Source organism: Micropterus salmoides, unplaced genomic scaffold (genome assembly GCF_014851395.1).
Source record: "Micropterus salmoides isolate LMB-PRFRI ecotype aquatic unplaced genomic scaffold, ASM1485139v1 Ms_hic_scaffold_20, whole genome shotgun sequence".
NCBI lineage: Eukaryota > Metazoa > Chordata > Actinopteri > Centrarchiformes > Centrarchidae > Micropterus > Micropterus salmoides.
Genome location: NW_024041151.1, coordinates 934689 through 958950, shown reverse-complemented (window position 1 = coordinate 958950; position 24262 = coordinate 934689). Strand labels below are relative to the sequence as shown.

The 24262-nt window shown below is 46.1% G+C and overlaps 1 protein-coding gene and 1 pseudogene across 1 annotated transcript; one reads left to right on the top strand and one right to left on the bottom strand.

The window, feature by feature from the left end:
• LOC119914855 overlaps window positions 1–12591 on the top strand; it is a 92624-nt pseudogene extending 80033 nt beyond the window's left edge.
• Window positions 12592–12983: 392 nt separating this feature from the next.
• Window positions 12984–23791, bottom strand: ugcg (UDP-glucose ceramide glucosyltransferase). Its single transcript, XM_038734405.1, has 10 exons — window positions 23326–23791; window positions 20722–20866; window positions 17477–17579; window positions 17264–17365; window positions 17065–17177; window positions 15921–16099; window positions 15746–15832; window positions 15422–15529; window positions 15072–15150; window positions 12984–14618 (listed from the first exon to the last, which is right to left on the bottom strand). Exons 1-10 carry the CDS (start codon window positions 23421–23423, stop codon window positions 14448–14450), a joined length of 1185 nt encoding a protein of 394 aa, XP_038590333.1. The 5' UTR covers window positions 23424–23791; the 3' UTR covers window positions 12984–14447.
• Window positions 23792–24262: the final 471 nt, after the last annotated feature.

The window sequence follows — 24262 nt, the reverse complement described above, 5'->3', positions numbered from 1 at the left end:
AGACAGTATTTATACACGTGCGTAGACAGTATTTATACACGTGCGTAGACAGTATTTAGACACGTGCGTATACAGTATTTATACACGTGCGTATACAGTATTTAGACACGTGCGTAGACAGTATTTATACACGTGCGTAGACAGTATTTATACACGTGCGTAGACAGTATTTAGACACGTGCGTAGACAGTATTTAGACACGTGCGTAGACGTGTGTAGACAGTATTTATACACGTGCGTAGACAGTATTTAGACACGTGCGTAGACAGTATTTAGACACGTGTGTAGACGTGTGTAGACAGTATTTATACACGTGCGTAGACAGTATTTAGACACGTGTGTAGACGTGCGTAGACAGTATTTATACACGTGCGTAGACAGTATTTAGACACGTGTGTAGACGTGTGTAGACAGTATTTAGACACGTGCGTACACAGTATTATACACGTGTGTAGACAGTATTTAGACACGTGTGTAGACGTGTGTAGACAGTATTTATACACGTGCGTAGACAGTATTTAGACACGTGTGTAGACGTGCGTAGACAGTATTTAGACACGTGCGTAGACAGTATTTATACACGTGCGTAGACAGTATTTAGACACGTGTGTAGACGTGCGTAGACAGTATTTAGACACGTGCGTAGACAGTATTTATACACGTGCGTAGACAGTATTTAGACACGTGCGTAGACAGTATTTAGACACGTGTGTAGACGTGTGTAGACAGTATTTATACACGTGCGTAGACAGTATTTAGACACGTGTGTAGACGTGTGTAGACAGTATTTATACACGTGCGTAGACAGTATTTAGACACGTGTGTAGACGTGCGTAGACAGTATTTATACACGTGCGTAGACAGTATTTATACACGTGTGTAGACGTGCGTAGACAGTATTTATACACGTGTGTAGACGTGCGTAGACAGTATTTATACACGTGTGTAGACGTGTGTAGACAGTATTTATACACGTGCGTAGACAGTATTTAGACACGTGCGTAGACAGTATTTAGACACGTGTGTAGACGTGTGTAGACAGTATTTATACACGTGCGTAGACAGTATTTAGACACGTGTGTAGACGTGCGTAGACAGTATTTATACACGTGCGTAGACAGTATTTAGACACGTGTGTAGACGTGCGTAGACAGTATTTAGACACGTGCGTAGACAGTATTTAGACACGTGTGTAGACGTGCGTAGACAGTATTTAGACACGTGCGTAGACAGTATTTAGACACGTGCGTAGATAGTATTTATACACGTGCGTAGACAGTATTTAGACACGTGTGTAGACGTGCGTAGACAGTATTTAGACACGTGTGTAGACGTGCGTAGACAGTATTTAGACACGTGCGTAGACGTGCGTAGACAGTATTTAGACACGTGTGTAGACGTGCGTAGACAGTATTTAGACACGTGTGTAGACGTGCGTAGACAGTATTTAGACACGTGCGTAGACAGTATTTATACACGTGCGTAGACAGTATTTATACACGTGCGTAGACAGTATTTATACACGTGCGTAGACAGTATTTATACACGTGCGTATACAGTATTTAGACACGTGCGTAGACAGTATTTATACACGTGCGTAGACAGTATTTATACACGTGCGTAGACGTGCGTAGACAGTATTTATACACGTGCGTAGACAGTATTTAGACACGTGTGTAGACGTGCGTAGACAGTATTTAGACACGTGCGTAGACAGTATTTAGACACGTGTGTAGACGTGCGTATACAGTATTTAGACACGTGCGTAGACAGTATTTAGACACGTGCGTATACAGTATTTAGACAAGTGCGTAGACAGTATTTATACACGTGCGTAGACAGTATTTATACACGTGCGTAGACAGTATTTATACACGTGCGTAGACAGTATTTATACACGTGCGTATACAGTATTTAGACACGTGCGTAGACAGTATTTATACACGTGCGTAGACAGTATTTATACACGTGCGTAGACAGTATTTAGACACGTGCGTATACAGTATTTATACACGTGCGTATACAGTATTTAGACACGTGCGTAGACAGTATTTATACACGTGCGTAGACAGTATTTAGACACGTGCGTAGACAGTATTTAGACACGTGCGTAGACAGTATTTAGACACGTGCGTAGACGTGTGTAGACAGTATTTATACACGTGCGTAGACAGTATTTAGACACGTGCGTAGACAGTATTTAGACACGTGTGTAGACGTGTGTAGACAGTATTTATACACGTGCGTAGACAGTATTTAGACACGTGTGTAGACGTGCGTAGACAGTATTTATACACGTGCGTAGACAGTATTTAGACACGTGTGTAGACGTGCGTAGACAGTATTTAGACACGTGCGTAGACAGTATTTAGACACGTGTGTAGACGTGTGTAGACAGTATTTAGACACGTGCGTACACAGTATTTATACACGTGCGTAGACAGTATTTAGACACGTGTGTAGACGTGTGTAGACAGTATTTATACACGTGCGTAGACAGTATTTAGACACGTGTGTAGACGTGCGTAGACAGTATTTAGACACGTGCGTAGACAGTATTTATACACGTGCGTAGACAGTATTTAGACACGTGTGTAGACGTGCGAAGACAGTATTTAGACACGTGCGTAGACAGTATTTAGACACGTGTGTAGACGTGTGTAGACAGTATTTAGACACGTGTGTAGACAGTATTTAGACACGTGCGTAGACAGTATTTAGACACGTGTGTAGACGTGCGTAGACAGTATTTAGACACGTGCGTAGACAGTATTTAGACACGTGTGTAGACAGTATTTAGACACGTGCGTAGACAGTATTTAGACACGTGTGTAGACGTGCGTAGACAGTATTTATACACGTGCGTAGACAGTATTTAGACACGTGTGTAGACAGTATTTAGACACGTGCGTAGACAGTATTTAGACACGTGTGTAGACGTGCGTAGACAGTATTTATACACGTGCGTAGACAGTATTTATACACGTGTGTAGACGTGCGTAGACAGTATTTATACACGTGTGTAGACGTGCGTAGACAGTATTTATACACGTGTGTAGACGTGCGTAGACAGTATTTATACACGTGCGTAGACAGTATTTAGACACGTGTGTAGACGTGCGTAGACAGTATTTATACACGTGCGTAGACAGTATTTAGACACGTGCGTAGACAGTATTTAGACACGTGTGTAGACGTGCGTAGACAGTATTTAGACACGTGCGTAGACAGTATTTAGACACGTGCGTAGACAGTATTTAGACACGTGCGTAGACAGTATTTATACAGTATTTAGACACGTGCGTAGACAGTATTTAGACACGTGCGTAGACAGTATTTAGACACGTGCGTAGACAGTATTTAGACACGTGCGTAGACAGTATTTATACAGTATTTAGACACGTGCGTAGACAGTATTTATACACGTGCGTAGACAGTATTTATACACGTGCGTAGACAGTATTTAGACACGTGTGTAGACGTGCGTAGACAGTATTTAGACACGTGCGTAGACAGTATTTAGACACGTGCGTAGACAGTATTTAGACAGTATTTAGACACGTGCGTAGACAGTATTTATACACGTGCGTAGACAGTATTTAGACACGTGTGTAGACGTGCGTAGACAGTATTTAGACACGTGCGTACACAGTATTTAGACACGTGCGTAGACAGTATTTATACACGTGCGTAGACAGTATTTATACAGTATTTAGACACGTGCGTAGACAGTATTTAGACACGTGCGTAGACAGTATTTATACACGTGCGTAGACAGTATTTAGACACGTGTGTAGACGTGTGTAGACAGTATTTAGACACGTGCGTAGACAGTATTTAGACACGTGCGTAGACAGTATTTATACACGTGCGTAGACAGTATTTATACACGTGCGTAGACAGTATTTAGACACGTGCGTAGACAGTATTTATACACGTGCGTAGACAGTATTTATACACGTGCGTAGACAGTATTTAGACACGTGTGTAGACAGTATTTATACACGTGCGTAGACAGTATTTATACACGTGTGTAGACAGTATTTAGACACGTGTGTAGACGTGTGTAGACAGTATTTATACACGTGCGTAGACAGTATTTATACACGTGCGTAGACAGTATTTAGACACGTGTGTAGACAGTATTTATACACGTGCGTAGACAGTATTTAGACACGTGCGTAGACAGTATTTAGACACGTGTGTAGACGTGTGTAGACAGTATTTATACACGTGCGTAGACAGTATTTAGACACGTGTGTAGACGTGTGTAGACAGTATTTAGACACGTGCGTACACAGTATTTATACACGTGCGTAGATAGTATTTATACATGTTAATAAAGTTACCTTATTTGGTTTATATTTTGGATGAAATACTGCACTGGTTTAAATAAAGTATTCCCGGTGTATTGAGTAATCCTGTGTAGTGATGTGTGTTTTAAATAAAGTTTCTGGTCCTCAGGGTTGTCTATGGCGGCCGTCCCCGGCTCGCTGGTGTCCCCTCCTCGGGTCTCCCTGCAGGTGGCGCCCCCTGCTGTCCACTCTGTGCTGCTGGTGTCCAACCTGAACCCAGAGGTCAGAGGTCACACACACTGTCACACAGCAGCCGGCCAATCAGAGCGCCGCGCTCTTCCGCTAACTTTATTAACACTGTTTGTCTCTGCAGAGCGTGTCGCCTCACTGCCTCTTCATCCTGTTCGGTAAGATCACAACGGCTCCACGTGTTCACCCTTTATTCACCATAAGGAATAAGAACAACGTCACTCGGCGGCGTGTTTGTGTGTTTCAGGTGTTTACGGCGACGTCCAGAGAGTGAAGATCCTCTTCAATAAGAAGGAGAACGCTCTGGTCCAGATGAGCGACGCCACGCAGGCTCAGCTCGGTCCGACTCCCTTTAACGAGTCCTGACACACACGGAGCTGAGAGAATCACGCCGCATCTTTCACACTCAATCATTCGCTCCTTATCGCGTTACCTCCGGCTCGTCATCTCCAGCTGACCGATGAACCGGGAGACGGTTTTAGTTCTTTCATCAGAGAGACGTGAAACGTGCTTTTATAAAAGATGAGTCAGAGAGCCGTTCAGCTGCGTCAGATAACAACATCAACGACGACACACATCGTTTAACAACCGAGCATCAGCAGACTCGTTTAGAGCGCCGCCATGTTTGGAGTTCTTCTGTAAATCTAAGTGGTTCAAGTCCAGAGAAAAATAGTCCAAAGGCACCGAAACAGACATTTTCCGATCTAAAATGAAGAATTAAATTACAGAGGTGATTGCTTCACAGTTTACTGTCCAAAGTCATTTCCTTCCACTGCTGCAGAGTAACTTCTGACCTAAACTTATTTTTAGCTTCTCTGCTGATTCTGTTTCTGCAGTGAATTCTGAAGCAAACACAACACCTCCGTAATTTAATTCTTCGGTACCATTTAAGGTTTTTCACTTCGTTTATTTACATACTACAAACATGGAGGCTGTTCTAAAACTTCGGACCAGTAGAGTATGTAACCCCGCTCTCTTGGGTCACCAACTTCGGGGGCCCTTAGCGCGTTATGACTTCAGATAGCACTTAGGAAAAAGGGCGACCTCTGATAACGAGCTAGGTATCCCAGGTCGCTCCGCTTTAATGTTGAGAAGCTGCAGTCTCTATTCATTCAACTTACACTGTACATTTCCAGCTAAACTGGAAAGGCTTTGTGAAAATACTTTTTTCTCTCCCTCGTCTGCCATTCACCGGACTTGTGCAGAGTTTTGCCTGCACGTTGCACGTCTATTTCAAGTAGCCCTCTATTTAAAAACGTTAAAATATTCTTGTGTGGTTCATCAACGGTGATAAATTATCCGAAAGTGTCTTTACTCTTATATCCGTCACTGCACACATACATGCGACGGCCCAGGGATAGGGTCACAATTTAGGATTTATTCATGCACTTTTAAAAACATTTATGGAAAGTTTTTTTCTTTTTACATATTTATTTACAGCATTAAACGTTGAAATTTATATTGTAACAGGCTATATTAACTTATTGGGAGAAAACTGGTAGTTCTATGTAAAATCAGACGTTGAGCACCCCCATAGTCGAATCTTCTGGCTATTCGTGGTCAGGCCTAGTAGCCACAGAATAAAGGTGCTCGTCTCTTCACCACTGTTGATGTCACATTAGCAAACAGCCTTCTTTGCTGATCAAAAGAATTATTCAGACATCATCAGGGGATACATACAAAATATACAAAACTGTTATACAAGCTGCACGCTCGCTACTTTACACTGTTATACAAGCTGCACGCTCGCTACTTTACACCGTTATACAAGCTGCACGCTCGCTACTTTACACCGTTACACAAGCTGCACGCTCGCTACTTTACACCGTTATACAAGCTGCACGCTCGCTACTTTACACCGTTATACAAGCTGCACGCTCGCTACTTTACACCGTTATACAAGCTGCACGCTCGCTACTTTACACCGTTACACAAGCTGCACGCTCGCTACTTTACACCGTTACACAAGCTGCACGCTCGCTACTTTACACCGTTACACAAGCTGCACGCTCGCTACTTTACACCGTTATACAAGCTGCACGCTCGCTACTTTACACTGTTATACAAGCTGCACGCTCGCTACTTTACACTGTTATACAAGCTGCACGCTCGCTACTTTACACTATTATACAAGCTGCACGCTCGCTACTTTACACTGTTATACAAGCTGCACGCTCACTACTTTACACTGTTGTACTACTTTACACTGTTACACAAGCTGTACGCTCACTACTTTACACTGTTATACAAGCTGCACACTCACTACTTTACTCTGTTATACAAGCTGTAAGCTCACTACACTGTTATACAAGCTGTACGCTCACTACTTTACACTGTTATACAAGCTGCACACTCACTACTTACACTGTTATACAAGCTGCACACTCACTACACTGTTATACAAGCTGCACGCTCACCACTTTACACTGTTATACAAACTGCACGCTCACTACTTTACGCTGTTCTACAAGCTGCACGTTCACTACTTTACATTGTTATACAAGCTGCACGCTCACTGCTTTACACTGTTGTACTACTTTACACTGTTACACAAGCTGTACACTCACTACTTTACACTGTTGTACTACTTTACGCTGTTACACAATCTGTACGCTCGCTACTTTACACTGTTACACAAGCTGCACGCTCACTACTTTACACTGTTATACAAGCTGCACGTTCGCTACTTTACACTGTTATACAAGCTGCATGCTCGCTACTTTACACTGTTACACAAGCTGCACACTCACTACACTGTTATACAAGCTGCACGCTCACCACTTTACACTGTTATACAAGCTGCACGCTCACTACTTTACGCTGTTCTACAAGCTGCACGTTCACTACTTTACATTGTTATACAAGCTGCACGCTCACTGCTTTACACTGTTGTACTACTTTACACTGTTACACAAGCTGTACACTCACTACTTTACACTGTTGTACTACTTTACGCTGTTACACAATCTGTACGCTCGCTACTTTACACTGTTACACAAGCTGCACGCTCACTACTTTACACTGTTACACAAGCTGCACGCTCGCTACTTTACACTGTTATACAAGCTGCACGCTCGCTACTTTACACTGTTATACAAGCTGTACACTCACTACTTTACACTGTTATACAAGCTGCACGCTCACTGCTTTACACTGTTGTACTACTTTACACTGTTACACAAGCTGCACGCTCGCTACTTTACACTGTTACACAAGCTGCACGCTCACTGCTTTACACTGTTGTACTACTTTACACTGTTATACAAGCTGCACGCTCGCTACTTTACACTGTTATACAAGCTGCACGCTCGCTACTTTACACTGTTATACAAGCTGCACGCTCGCTACTTTACACTATTATACAAGCTGCACGCTCGCTACTTTACACTGTTATGCACGCTCGCTACTTTACACTGTTATACAAGCTGCACGCTCGCTACTTTACACTATTATACAAGCTGCACGCTCGCTACTTTACACCGTTATACAAGCTGCACGCTCGCTACTTTACACCGTTATACAAGCTGTACGCTCGCTACTTTACACTATTATACAAGCTGCACGCTCGCTACTTTACACTGTTATACAAGCTGCACGCTCGCTACTTTACACTGTTATACAAGCTGCACGCTCGCTACTTTACACTGTTACACAAGCTGCACGCTCGCTACTTTACACTGTTATACAAGCTGCACGCTCGCTACTTTACACTGTTATACAAGCTGCACGCTCACTACTTTACACTGTTGTACTACTTTACACTGTTACACAAGCTGTACGCTCACTACTTTACACTGTTACACAAGCTGCACGCTCACTACTTTACACTGTTATACAAGCTGCACGCTCACTACTTTACACTGTTATACAAACTGCACGCTCACTACTTTACACTGTTATACAAGCTGCACGCTCACTACTTTACACTGTTCTACAAACTGCACGTTCACTACTTTACACTGTTATACAAGCTGCACGCTCACTACTTTACACTGTTATACAAACTGCACGCTCACTACTTTACACTGTTATACAAGCTGCACGCTCACTACTTTACACTGTTCTACAAACTGCACGTTCACTACTTTACACTGTTACACAAGCTGTACACTCACTACTTTACACTGTTATACTACTTTACGCTGTTACACAATCTGTACGCTCACTACTTTACACTGTTATACAAGCTGCACACTCACTACTTTACACTGTTGTACTACTTTACGCTGTTACACAATCTGTACGCTCGCTACTTTACACTGTTACACAAGCTGCACGCTCGCTACTTTACACTGTTACACAAGCTGCACGCTCGCTACTTTACACTGTTACACAAGCTGCACGCTCGCTACTTTACACTGTTACACAAGCTGCACGCTCACTGCTTTACACTGTTACACAAGCTGCACGCTCGCTACTTTACACTGTTACACAAGCTGTACACTCACTACTTTACACTGTTATACAAGCTGCACGCTCACTGCTTTACACTGTTGTACTACTTTACACTGTTACACAAGCTGTACACTCACTACTTTACACTGTTATACAAGCTGTACACTCACTACTTTACACTGTTACACAAGCTGCACGCTCACTACTTTACACTGTTACACAAGCTGCACGCTCACTACTTTACACTGTTACACAAGCTGCACGCTCGCTACTTTACACTGTTACACAAGCTGTACACTCACTACTTTACACTGTTATACAAGCTGCACGCTCACTGCTTTACACTGTTGTACTACTTTACACTGTTACACAAGCTGTACACTCACTACTTTACACTGTTATACAAGCTGCACGCTCACTGCTTTACACTGTTGTACTACTTTACACTGTTACACAAGCTGTACACTCACTACTTTACACTGTTGTACTACTTTACGCTGTTACACAATCTGTACGCTCGCTACTTTACACTGTTACACAAGCTGCACGATCACTACTTTACATTGTAGCAAAGTGTCGTTTGTCGTTTGTTCAGTGTTGAACATGAAAAGATAGAATCAGATATTTACAAACATGTGAGGGTGAACTCACTCTGTGAGATCCTGTATACGTATGTATTTGCTGTGTATATTAAACATATAGATCACATGTTCAACACACGTTCGTTTTACCGCCGACTAAATGATGTTTGTGATTTACCCCCCCTCCCCCGACAGCGATGAGTCACCTGAATGGCCAGCGTCTCCATGGTAACGTGATTCGGGTGATGCTGTCCAAACACCCGGTGGTGCAGCTGCCTCGCGGGGGAGCGGGGCAGGAGGAACAGGCGCTGACCCGGGACTTCTCAGGCTCCGCCCTCCACCGCTTCAAAAAACCCGGATCCAAAAACTTCAACAACATCTTCCCGCCGTCGGCCACGCTGCACCTGTCCAACATCCCGTAGGTTCAGCTCCACTCAGAGTGTTTATACAGGGAGTGTTTCTCTAACTCCGCCAGGTGTTAACGCCTTCCTTCTCGTCTCGCAGCTCCGCCGTCAGCGAGGACGAGCTGAAGGACGTGTTCACCTCCAGCGGCTTCACGGTGAAGGCCTTCAAGTTCTTCCAGTGAGTAAAACACTTTCTGTTAACCAACATGTCTGTCAGACGAGCTAAAAACTACAACATGGCTGCCGTGTGTTTCCTCCTTGTTTCATGATGTCACTTCCCGGCTGTCACAGGAAGGACAGGAAGATGGCGCTGATGCAGCTGGCGTCTGTGGAGGAAGCCATCGAGGCTCTGATTGCTCTACACGACCACCAGCTGGACCACAACCAGCACCTCCGAGTCTCCTTCTCCAAGTCCACCATCTGACCCCTGACCTTCGTGTCCACCATCTGACCCCTGACCTTCGTGTCCACCATCTGACCCCTGACCTTCGTGTCCACCATCTGACCCCTGACCTTCGAGTCTCCTTCTCCAAACCCACCATCTGACCCCTGACCTTCGAGTCTCCTTCTCCAAACCCACCATCTGACCAACCAGACTTCAAGGCTTCTGATTGGCTTATGGCAGGAACAATCGGACCAATACGAAACCTCCCGTTGCCACCGAGCTTTCTGTGCCTACAAACACTCTGACATCACGGTGACATCACAGTGACGGGCGATGACACGAGGAGGCGTTGCCATGGTTACAGGGGTTACAGAGCACATTCCTGAGCAGACTGAATGCCCAGTAGCAAATGGCATCATGGGTAGTGGATTCCCAACAAAAAGTTCATGATGTGAGTGGAACTTTTTATTGTCTAAATGTTAAGTTAATGTGATCTTTATAAAGTTAAAATGAGGATTTTCAAAATAAAACCTGCTGTTTCTCCAAAAGCCCAAACTGATGGAAAGATCTAATATATATTTTGTTTTAATATTTAAAGTTAGCATGGACAAAGTTCGGTCTTGTAAAGTTTCATATTTCACTGTAACTTTATTTTCCATCATGACATTAATGTTTTTATTATTTCTTCAAAGTTTCACTGATTTTCTGAACGTTTTGAGTCTTCAGTGCCTTTCTCATCGGCACTTTCTGCCACCGTCTGATTGGCTGAAGTTGTTGTTGTTGTTGTTACTATTATTACTGTAGATGTTTAGGTGGCTGCGATCTCAACCTTCCTCTGTGCCTTATTTTTCTGGATCCTGCTGGGTTTTATACGTGGCGTCCGGTGGAGGGCCGGTGGCGGGTCTTGTTGATCTGACTTTGGGTTTGTTTTGTAGAATTTTTTCACTTAGTTAAAAATATTTTTTGTCACACGTCGTACTGTTGGTAAATATTTTTTGGGAAGGTTTTTTAATCATGAATGTATTTATACTGTACAACATGAGATAATGCTTTAGACGTCCCGCCCACCTGTCGTACCTGCGTGTGTGTATTTATATATTGTGCGTGTGTTTATATCAAGCTGAGCTGTGATTGGTTCATCTTCAAATGTCCCTCCTTCTTTTTTCTATTAAAAATATTTAATTTAAATCCAGCTCCTGTTTTTTTAGATTATTTTTGCAGCTTCAGGTTTTTATTTTCACTTTGACTGATTTTAGGAAACAAGCCACTAAAAACAGGAAGTGCCGATTCCCCGTCTGCCTTCTGACCTCTGGTTAAATGTTGAGGGACGTACGAAGGGAGGCGGCGGCTTTACAGCGAAAAGATTCAAAACTAGTTTTTTAATTTAATTCAGTGATTTTGAAGTCTTCTGTAAACAGTGTTGGAGAAGGAGGCGGGGTCAAACCAAGCCAAAGTTAGCGTGCCTTTTGATTGGACCAACTCATTCTCACATTACGGTGTCATTTCCTGTTTTGATGGGCTTTCAGGTTTTTACTTCTTACGAGTTTAAGTTGCCACCCGAAACACAAACCAAATTATTGTCACATATAATTATGAACATTTTATGTTTTCATGTCTTCACATGTTTCAAGTAACAAGTTTGTTGTTGTTGTTGTTGTTGTTGTTGTTGAGCGCTGCTGCTGATTCGCTGCAAACAAACCTGTTTTACTTTGTACTTGTTATGCAACTCTTTCACATACTGTAAGTAGAAACAGTCTAAATAACAACAAACGTTTACATGTGTCGGGAAGTGACGAGAGTAAAAAGTACAATAAAGTGTAATTATACTTGCTATATACTTGTACGTTACACACTTAGTTCTTAGACTTTACAATACTTCCAGTGTGCAAGTTTCTACCTGTTACATGTTAAAATACTTGTTATACATGTAGTATCTTACACATGGTGGAATTATTGTAACATTAACTGGTATCCTGATTTATAAGAAATTACCTGTAACATTCTACTTGTGTACACTACATGTAAAAATACTATGTAGTACTGTAACATAACGTACTTGTATATAACATGTTTGTGAGCTTGTTGTACTTTACAGGTGTAGTAATGTTTTAGAAATACTTTGACGTACTGCAGTACTTGTTACACTGTACAATGTTAAATACTTGTTTATTTTACACACTTACTACATGTATGTACATGTTAGTATGTAATGTGAAGTACTGTTACTTGGAACATGAAGACAGAAAAACATAAAACTAGAAGAAATATTTCCTAAATGTTTATTTGAAACTCCTGTGTGAGTTTTAAATCCTCTCGCAGGTTTCCTTTGATTTCGTTCGACTCTTTGCAGAAAACAAACCCTGAATGTTTCTGCTGATGAATGTAAAGTACTCGTGGTGCATTGTGGGAGCAGGTGGGACTGTTATTATATGAAATATTTTTTAATCCTGTGCATGGCGGGGGGGGGGTCTGTGCTCGATTCAGAAACAAAACGTTTGTTGAATTTTTATTTATTCTGAAAGCGTGACAGGAAGTTGTAGCATGAATCACTGAATAAATAAATCATCCGACAACCAATGGCTGTCCTCGGTTTCTGCAAAGCTCCGCCCACCGTCTGTCCTGCCGGCCAATCAGATCGTTTGGAAATGTACAACAAGCAAGCGACACGTTGAGGTTCAGCTTTCAAAGGATAAAACTTTATTGTTCCTGTGTTGACACAATCCTCCACTGTGATTGGTCGGTTCAGACTACAGCAGGTCAGTGGAATTAAAAAAAACAACAACAATAAACAAATCAGGATCCTATTGGACAACGGCAATGATGGGGGGGTGGGGTTCATCCGACTCGAAGCTGAGGTCATCAACCAAACCCCCCCCCTCGCGGGCTACACTAACAACTAAGGGCTAACAGTGAAGCAACACGGCTTTAAAAAACACACGCTCGCACGCACACGCTCGCACACGCAGCGTTCAGACTCACAACAGAAGGTCAGAAATGTGGCGGTCTCTTTTCTTTCTTTATTTGGTCCTGTGTTTGTTTGTTCTGTGAATCACTTGAAATATCGCGACCGTTAAACGTCAGAATACTGATCCGTTCAGTCCTGCTTCGGGTTCAAAGTCCGTTTGTCAAATTTAAAAACCAGAAACCGGACATTTCGCTCTAACACACTGTGACATCACTGTGACATCACAACCTTCAGAAACACATTCAGACAAGTTTTTAAGACTTTCTTCTTCTTCTCTTGACTGCTTTTCAGAATTAGGATCCAGGTTTCTGGTCCAGACCCAGCTGAATCCGAAAGATGTTTCTTTTAAATATAATTTGTTCTAAAGTTCTGGTAAACATGAGATTCTCTGCGTCACACTTACAAGATCACAGAATCGTGTATTTGTGAGCTTTTTAAATGACCAAACACGTTTTCTTTACAAATCTAAAAGAAAATGTCTCCTCTTTGTTCACCTTCAGGAAATGCGGTTCTCTTTCAATGAAATGTATTTGTTCACATGAAGAACATCAGCAGAACGGCGGAGACAGCGAGCCTCTCCTCGCTCGCCGAGCGGTCGCTTCACATTGTATCTGAGGTTTTATCTGTTTTCACACGGACGTCCAGCGGGGAGCTGTTCTTCTAACCAGACGTGTGAAAGGAGATAATTCACCTCCTCAAGTCAGGAACCGTCGAGTCCCCTTTAACCACGACGGACGACTTCCTGCTGACAGAGAAGTCAGATGTTTTAGCTTGAAAATCATCAGAATCAAAGCTCCCATGGTTTTCAAAGTAAAATATTCTGTATATAGTATAAATGCTGTCGTGTTTAAATCAGCTCAGATTATTATTTCAGACTTCCTGAAACATTAAAGTTGATTGGTTCAGAGATCAGCGCCGATATAAGATCAGCCAATTCAGTGCGATGCGTCACTCTCTCCCTGCACTCTCATTGGCTTGTTCTGGCATCATTCAGCTTAGCACCAAAAGGAACATAAATAGTTAAACACACACACACACACACGCGCGCACACCAACACACACACTCTTCAGTTTTTCTCATAAAAAAACAAAAACAAACATCAGTCTCTTTCTCTCGTCTCCTCCTCATCCTGGTCTCCAGGAGGATGAGGAAGTTGCCCGTTGCCATGGTAACTAGACGTCGAGGATCTCCTCGGCGGTGCCGCCGCAGCGCAGCCGGTACCGGCCGGTCCTCCAGCTGATGGTCGGGTCCCACAGAGCCGACAGGAAGATCTGCACCGCCATCGACTCCCTGATGAACCACGCCACCGCAAAGTCCAGCTTGGAGAAGCACAGCGGCCCGCCCTGCGAGATGACATCATCGATCAATAACCAGTCACAGTCCGACAATGTGACAGCTCTAAACCTGTGCGGGGAGATACGATCAGCCAGAACATTAAGACCACCTGCCCTGACCCGGGCGGTCCCGGACTTCACTGTGTGTTCTGACCCCTTTCTATCAGAACCAGCACCAACTTCTTCAGCAGCTCGCCTGTGGGGCCGGACCACACGGACCAGCCTTCACACCCCGCCTGCATCATGACCCTGTCGCCTTTTGATAGGTCAGGACCAAGCAGAAACCTCGGGGTCTGAAAACCCTGGGGGCCCTGTGTAATATATCCCGCCCACCGACAGTGGTCATAAAGTTATGGCTGATCGGTGGATCTATCTCTAACAGTATTAAATCCACAAACTTTCAAGGATTTCAAGGACCTCTGCCGGAAGAAAAAGTCACATCATTAAGTTGAAGGTGAGTACCTGAACTCCAGTCAGCTGGATGTAGTCCGACAGGAACCAGGCGAGACAGTGACACATGAAGAAGACCATCATGTCCCACCTGCAGCACACACATTAACATGTTTAACGCCATGTAAACAGGAAGTCTGATCACAGTTTAAAGCTGATCTGAGGACGAACAGGGATCAATAAATATTTCAGGTTTATTAGTTTCTACCCATCTGTTACAGTATGAATACATTACAGTATAGTCGTGACAGAAAAGCGGCCATCACGTCATTAATCAGAACGGGTTCTCTCACAGAGGGAACTCCACCTGCCGCAGGTGATAATATCTGCAACATGCTCCTGCCCTGTGATTGGCCGTGTACCTGAACACATAATGAGCAGCCCAGCCAATGATGAGGCTGGCCAGGAAGCACTCGGAGACGGGCTCCAGCACGGTCCCAGGCAGCATGTTGATCCTCAGCTTGGTCCACCTGAACACAGTAACCCGCTTATTAATTATCATCACGCTCAACAGAAATCCTGTTTGTGACTGAAATGATAATATAAATAACTCACACACACATTAAGGAAATACCACATACGATTCCTACACTTTAATATATATCATAATATATTATGGACATTATTGTGGAGACAAAAGTATGAATCATGAAAACAGCCAATCAGATGAAGAGTTCTGAGGTCACCTGATCATGCGGGACTGGAACTGGGCAATGGAGTACGACCCAGAGTTCTGCAGCGCCACCTGTGTCGCCATGGAGAACTTCCAGCCTCTGAGGAGACGGGGAGCAACGAATCATCAAACACCAGCTGTAAACATTAAACCAGCCAAGCTACAGGCGCTAATGCTAACGCGCTAACCTGTCAGCGATGGCTTTAGCCATGAAGTAATCCTCCGCGATGTACTGAGCGAAGGCGACCAATCCGCCGGCTTGATCCAACACGTCCTTCCTCATCAGGCACGACATCCCCGTCACACACTTTATCCCCGTCACGTTAGCAGAGATGTAGGAGCGAGGGTGGGACGTCCCGAAATACACCTAAACACAGGTTAGCATTAGCATCTGTTAGCACTTATAAACACAGGTTAGCATTAGTATCTGTTAGCACTTATAAACCATCACGTTAGCAGAGATGTAGGAGCGAGGGTGGGACGTCCCGAAATACACCTAAACACAGGTTAGCATTAGCATCTGTTAGCACTTATAAACACAGGTTAGCATTAGTATCTGTTAGCACTTATAAACACAGGTTAGCATTAGTATCTGTTAGCACTTATAAACCGTCACGTTAGCAGAGATGTAGGAGCGAGGGTGGGACGTCCCGAAATACACCTAAACACAGTTTAGCATTAGCATCTGTTAGCACTTATAAACACAGGTTAGCATTAGTATCTGTTAGCACTTATAAACCATCACGTTAGCAGAGATGTAGGAGCGAGGGTGGGACGTCCCGAAATACACCTAAACACAGGTTAGCATTAGCATCTGTTAGCACTTATAAACACAGATTAGCATTAGCATCTGTTAGCACTTATATACACAGGTTAGCATTAGCATCTGTTAGCACTTATAAACACAGATTAGCATTAGCATCTGTTAGCACTTATAAACACAGGTTAGCATTAGTATCTGTTAGCACTTATAAACCGTCACGTTAGCAGAGATGAGCGAGGGTGGGACGTCCCGAAATACACCTAAACACAGGTTAGCATTAGCATCTGTTAGCACTTATAAACACAGGTTAGCATTAGCATCTGTTAGCACTTATATACACAGGTTAGCATTAGCATCTGTTAGCACTTAGAAACTGTCACGTTAGCAGAGATGTAGGAGCGAGGGTGGGACGTCCCGAAATACACACGCCTCATTAGCTTTAAAGGCTAGTTCTAAACATACTTTAACATGACGTTAGCATTGCTATGCGATTGCTAAAAGTTTTGATCGCATGCAAACCTGGAAGCCAGCCAGAAGACTTAGCTTGATGTTCGCTTGTTAGCTTTTACCTGCTCCAGTGTGGCGGCGAAGCCTTGGCGGTCGGCAACATATGGCAACCCATGGACCAATCCCACCTTCTCTGTCATCTGATTGGTCAGATCTGTCAGGGTGTCAGGTTTCACTGCCACACACACACACAAACACAGAGTTAGCATTAGCAGGTAGGACGTGTCTCGGCGTCGACAGTAAAAATGAGACTGTCCTGACCTCTGATGCCGCTGTCACAGATCCAGACCAGGCCATATTTGGCTCCTTCGTAGCCCGGCATCAGGTTGTTGATCTTGGGGTTGATTCCAACTTTCTTCCCCCCTGAGAACCGAAGAACAACACATGCTAACATTAGCCGCTAACAAAAAGCGAGTTACATGTTGTTAGATGATGTTGACAACAGCGGAACAAGTCTAACAACAAAAGTCTCACCGATGAATAATCGAGCGTCCACGTTGGGATATTTTCCCAACAACTTTTTACAGACGTCAACAGCTGGATCGTCCTGGTCCTGAACGCACAGCAGGATCTCGTACTGCAAAACAAAAAGGTTCAAATTACTGTACAAACCCCTGGAACGGGGCAGGTTTGGTTCTACTGTAGTCAGGGGTAGTTAAACAGTAGCTTAGGGCAACCAGATGGTAGCTGGGGCAACTGGGTGGTAGCCACAGAGCAGAGACACAGTAGTCAGGTGGTAGGAGTCAGTGGTAGGAGTCAGTGGTAGGAGTCAGGTGGTAGGAGTCAGTGGTAGGAGTCAGTGGTAGGAGTCAGTGGTAGGGGCGGGGCAGTCAGTGGTAGGAGTCAGTGGTAGGGGGCGGGGCAGTCAGTGGTAGGAGTCAGTGGTAGGAGTCAGTGGTAGGAGTCAGTGGTAGGGGGCGGGGCAGTCAGTGGTAGGAGTCAGTGGTAGGGGGCGGGGCAGTCAGTGGTAGGAGTCAGTGGTAGGAGTCAGGTGGTAGGAGTCAGTGGTAGGAGTCAGTGGTAGGGGGCGGGACAGTCAGTGGTAGGAGTCAGTGGTAGGGGGCGGGGCAGTCAGTGGTAGGAGTCAGTGGTAGGAGTCAGTGGTAGGAGTCAGTGGTAGGGGCGGGGCAGTCAGTGGTAGGAGTCAGTGGTAGGAGTCAGGTGGTAGGGGGCGGGGCAGTCAGTGGTAGGAGTCAGTGGTAGGAGTCAGTGGTAGGAGTCAGTGGTAGGGGGCGGGGCAGTCAGTGGTAGGGGGCGGGGCAGTCCGTGGTAGGGGGCGGGGCAGTCCGTGGTAGGAGTCAGTGGTAGGAGTCAGTGGTAGGGGGCGGGGCAGTCCGTGGTAGGGGGCGGGGTAGTCCGTGGTAGGAGTCAGTGGTAGGAGTCAGTGGTAGGAGTCAGGTGGTAGGAGTCAGGTGGTAGGAGTCAGTGGTAGGGGGCGGGGCAGTCAGTGGTAGGGGGCGGGGCAGTCCGTGGTAGGAGTCAGTGGTAGGAGTCAGGTGGTAGGAGTCAGTGGTAGGGGGCGGGGCAGTCCGTGGTAGGGGGCGGGGCAGTCCGTGGTAGGAGTCAGTGGTAGGAGTCAGTGGTAGGAGTCAGTGGTAGGGGGCGGGACAGTCAGTGGTAGGGGGCGGGGCAGTCCGTGGTAGGAGTCAGTGGTAGGAGTCAGTGGTAGGAGTCAGTGGTAGGGGGCGGGACAGTCAGTGGTAGGGGGCGGGGCAGTCCGTGGTAGGAGTCAGTGGTAGGAGTCAGTGGTAGGAGTCAGTGGTAGGAGTCAGTGGTAGGGGGCGGGACAGTCAGTGGTAGGAGTCAGTGGTAGGAGTCAGTGGTAGGAGTCAGTGGTAGGAGTCAGTGGTAGGGGGCGGGGCAGTCAGTGGTAGGAGTCAGTGGTAGGAGTCAGTGGTAGGGGGCGGGGCAGTCAGTGGTAGGAGTCAGTGGTAGGAGTCAGTGGTAGGGGGCGGGCAGTCAGTGGTAGGGGGCGGGGCAGTCCGTGGTAGGGGGCGGGGCAGTCAGTGGTAGGGGGCGGGGCAGTCCGTGGTAGGAGTCAGTGGTAGGGGGCGGGGCAGTCCGTGGTAGGAGTCAGTGGTAGGGGGCGGGGCAGTCAGTGGTAGGAGTCAGTGGTAGGAGTCAGTGGTAGGGGGCGGGGCAGTCCGTGGTAGGGGGCGGGGCAGTCCGTGGTAGGGGGCGGGGCAGTCCGTGGTAGGGGGCGGGGCAGTCCGTGGTAGGAGTCAGTGGTAGGAGTCAGTGGTAGGAGTCAGTGGTAGGGGGCGGGGCAGTCCGTGGTAGGGGGCGGGGCAGTCCGTGGTAGGAGTCAGTGGTAGGAGTCAGTGGTAGGAGTCAGTGGTAGGGGGCGGGGCAGTCAGTGGTAGGGGGCGGGGCAGTCAGTGGTAGGGGGCGGGGCAGTCAGTGGTAGGGGGCGGGGCAGTCCGTGGTAGGAGTCAGTGGTAGGAGTCAGTGGTAGGGGGCGGGGCAGTCCGTGGTAGGGGGCGGGGTAGTCCGTGGTAGGAGTCAGTGGTAGGAGTCCGTGGTAGGAGTCAGTGGTAGGAGTCAGTGGTAGGAGTCAGTGGTAGGGGGCGGGGCAGTCCGTGGTAGGGGCGGGGCAGTCCGTGGTAGGAGTCAGTGGTAGGAGTCAGTGGTAGGAGTCAGTGGTAGGGGGCGGGGCAGTCCGTGGTAGGGGCGGGGCAGTCCGTGGTAGGAGTCAGTGGTAGGAGTCAGTGGTAGGAGTCAGTGGTAGGGGGCGGGACAGTCAGTGGTAGGGGGCGGGGCAGTCCGTGGTAGGAGTCAGTGGTAGGAGTCAGTGGTAGGAGTCAGTGGTAGGGGGCGGGACAGTCAGTGGTAGGGGGCGGGGCAGTCCGTGGTAGGAGTCAGTGGTAGGAGTCAGTGGTAGGAGTCAGTGGTAGGAGTCAGTGGTAGGGGGCGGGACAGTCAGTGGTAGGAGTCAGTGGTAGGAGTCAGTGGTAGGAGTCAGTGGTAGGAGTCAGTGGTAGGGGGCGGGACAGTCAGTGGTAGGAGTCAGTGGTAGGAGTCAGTGGTAGGAGTCAGTGGTAGGAGTCAGTGGTAGGGGGCGGGGCAGTCAGTGGTAGGAGTCAGTGGTAGGAGTCAGTGGTAGGGGGCGGGGCAGTCAGTGGTAGGGGGCGGGGCAGTCAGTGGTAGGGGGCGGGGCAGTCAGTGGTAGGGGGCGGGGCAGTCCGTGGTAGGAGTCAGTGGTAGGGGGCGGGGCAGTCCGTGGTAGGAGTCAGTGGTAGGGGGCGGGGCAGTCAGTGGTAGGAGTCAGTGGTAGGAGTCAGTGGTAGGGGGCGGGGCAGTCCGTGGTAGGGGGCGGGGCAGTCCGTGGTAGGGGGCGGGGCAGTCCGTGGTAGGGGGCGGGGCAGTCCGTGGTAGGAGTCAGTGGTAGGAGTCAGTGGTAGGAGTCAGTGGTAGGGGGCGGGGCAGTCCGTGGTAGGGGGCGGGGCAGTCAGTGGTAGGAGTCAGTGGTAGGAGTCAGTGGTAGGAGTCAGTGGTAGGGGGCGGGGCAGTCAGTGGTAGGAGTCAGTGGTAGGAGTCAGTGGTAGGAGTCAGTGGTAGGAGTCAGTGGTAGGGGGCGGGGCAGTCAGTGGTAGGGGGCGGGGCAGTCCGTGGTAGGGGGCGGGGCAGTCCGTGGTAGGGGGCGGGGCAGTCAGTGGTAGGAGTCTGGGTTAAGATGGTAGTGAGGGCTTATCGGCTGCATGGGGGGCAGTTAGCGTCACCTTGGGGTAATCCAGTGTAAAAAATGTCTCCAGGTTGGAGATCAGGTTGGGGTCGACGCCCTTCAGAGGCTTCAGCAGAGAGACTCCTGCCAGCTGCACAAACGGCTGTTTGACCTCTGACCTTTTCTTGTGGAGGTGGAGACGCCTGAAGCAGACAGAGCGGTCAGAAACCATCACATCAGTAACGGTCTTTTCATTTTCATGTCATTCTGAAACTTCTCAACTCGAACAAAGTTAAATAATGAAGAAATACAGTTTTATTTTGCCACGTTGTGAACAGGAACTAATATAAATGAGTAGTATAATATTATGACTTTAAATAAAAGGTATAATGTTCAGTTAATAGTATAGATTAGATTTATTAATTACTGTAGCGGTGGGAATCGCACGATACAGCAATTCTGCGATAATTAATGTACCGCTAGACAATCCTGGAATGACACATCACGATATCTGTCTAACTATGAAGACTTTATTTGCTAAACTGTTGGAAAACAGCACAACTCTGCAGCTCTACAGGTTTTCAGTCTATAAAAATTATTAGAAAAACATAAAATCCAGATTCACTAAATTTACTGATTTTTTTGCTGCAAATCCAAATAGCTGTGTGCCACCTGATCTGTCACATTACTGATGACACAGCACAGCGCTGAGCTGCCCTTTCTCCACCTGCTCACAGCTGGATATTGGGTTTGAGGTTTGACCCTTTGGGGTTGCTGTAGCTGGTCTGTGTGGAGTGCTGACCAGATGACCGTCACGTGGTTTACAGGCGCTTCACATTTTCAGCTCAAAGCCTCATTCTGTTCTCTGTTAATTAAATGAATGGCAGATGAGGCTGCAGTCGGACTAATAATGTTCAAAGGAATAACATAAAATCTGCACCCCTGGAACAGAGAGAGTAGGTCTTAAGAAAGATCTGGAAGGTCTTTAAAAGTCCTGGATACTTTTAAAATCCTATAATCCTTTTAAGTCTCCCAGGGGATTACATAATGGGTGTTTTAAACCTGGAAAGTCCTGGAAACGTTGTGCATTTGTGGAAATAAATTAATTAACGTGCCGACAGGAAGATGCTGCATTCTGATTACTGTGACTCCAAAAGTTCAATCAGCTTCCTGGATTTTTCAAAGAATTCCCAGGTCATGGTTGCTGGTATTCAAAGATCCCAAAGCAATAAGTCATTATCCATAAGTCATTATCCATAAGTCATTATCCATAAGTCATTATCCATAAGTCATTATCCATAAGTCCCTGCTCACATTCACGCCAACGCCTTCCCACGCTGCATTTGGTCTAATTAAATTTCTTAAAATGTGTGTTGAAATCTGATTTGAAAAACGGTTTCAAATTCCTTTAATCGGTCACACCTACTAATGAAGAAAGAGATGTTTGGAAACCCATGTTGCCCCATAACCACCAGCATTCCTCCAACCACCTTCACAAAACACGTCACTTTTAAGATGCCTTGATTATGAACGGAAATAACTGTTACTCAATACAGAGCAAGTGACTCCATCCATGACATCATTTGACCAAATTACTAAAGTTCATGTATTTATAATTATTATCCATTTATTCCTTCCACAGTTTAATATGTATTAGTTTGTTAATGTGAAACGTTAAAGTTGGTCCGGTGGACTAAGTTAAACCCTGCTGTCTTTAAAAACCTTGAACTTTAGTGGATCCAGTGATACTACGTGAATTAAATTAATGCCGAATATAAGAGAGACTTATATTACTTCAAAAAGCACTTTTGCTATTTTATACCCCGCGATAACAACAACCGCTGATCATAAATATTGTTAAATAGAAAGGTTTTGAAACGTAATTCGGCGTCAACTACAAACACTTTCTTTAAAAACCCTTGAAATAGTGCCACTACGCGAACTGAAGAGCAATTTATAATACTTCAAAAAGCACTTTTGCTATTTTATACCACGCAAACGTCCGCAGACCGTAAACACTGTTAAACCGACAGGTTATCAAATGTAATTCGGCATCATTAGGAAACGTTTCAAAACAAACTTGAACGTTAGTGGATCCTGTGAAACTAGGTGAACTGTATCAAAGCCGAATTGAAGAGCGACTCGTATTACTACATAAACCTACTTTGCTATGTTTGATCAGGCCATAACAACGAGCGCTGACCATAAATATGGTTAAATCGGCTGTTTTTAAAATGTAATGCGGCGTCAACAGGAAACAGGAAATTCATTCCGCTAACCAGCCGTGACGTGAGAGAGTTAACGTTAGACCTTGTGATAAAGATCTGTGCGAAGGAATAAGACTAATTTCAGCTTCTTTATGAACTGTCACATGTGGATCATCTTAAAATGACTTAGTTATGACTGAACTGATCCCAGCAGCCCGGCGGAGCCCCGGTGAGCGGAGGGAAGTGTTGGAGCTAACCGGCTAGCGGTTGCCCAGGAACACGCCCAACAGCTCGCCGCCGCGACACGGAGCGTCGCTCGGCTGTCACACGGCCACAAACCCGCCGAGAAGCCAAACTTATTTTCATTTAAATGCTTCATCTCGAGAGAAATAAAACACAGAAATAAACAGGAAACGGAAGCATCGCTGGGCTAGTGTTAGCCTAGCCGGACTCACACATAGATGATGGACATGAGGTGCATCAGCCACAGGACGAAGAACAGGATGAAGCCGAACACGGCGAGGCCCTGCAGGGCGAGCTCCAGCAGGGCCATGGCGGGCCGCGGGGGCCGGCAGGGGGTCACAGGGGGCTCGGGAGAGAGTCGACCAGCTCACCGGCCTCGGACTGGGACCAACCGGAGGAGCGGAGGGTTAGAGTCCGACTGTGGGCGCGACGAGCTCGGCTTGTCGGGGCCTCCAGAAGAGGCAGCGAGGAGACGGCAGGAACCAGTGCGGGTCAGGAGCTCCAGTGACGGGGACACAGAGACCGGCCTCGGCCTGCTGGTATCCAGGTGACAGTGCGAGCTCCAGGAGTTCGACAGTCACCAGACCGACCGACGGTCAGCTGACCAACCGGGGAGGGGGACGCTGAGCACGGGACGCTGGGTACCGCGGGCACAGCACTTCCGGGCAAATTCAAAATAAAAGCTCAGCGAGCCGAGCTCCATCGCAGGTTACAGATGTTTCAAAGACAGAAACGTGTGAACATTAAAGTGTGTAAAAGAACAGTGAGAGGGAAAGAAAGGGGGGTCAGCTTTAATAAGTCTTCTCCCCTGCAGAGGGTTGAACAGAAGGTTTCTCTAGGACAATATATAAATATGACAAAAATAAGAAACATTCTGCATAAAAGCTGAGAAACTTTCTTTAATATTTGTTACTTCGAGGCTCGGGGATAAAGCTTAGCGTTGGGCTACTTTATGATTACTTATAAATTGTTATAATTATTTATTATCCAGTTTTATCAGATGCACTTTATTGTATTTTATTATGTATTTCCTATGTGTTGGTTTTTAACACATCCAGATAATTAAATGAACAAAGTAAATATCTCCCAGAGCTGCAGGACAAAACATTTTGTTCAGGAAATCACCTGCTAAGCCCCGCCCACACAGGT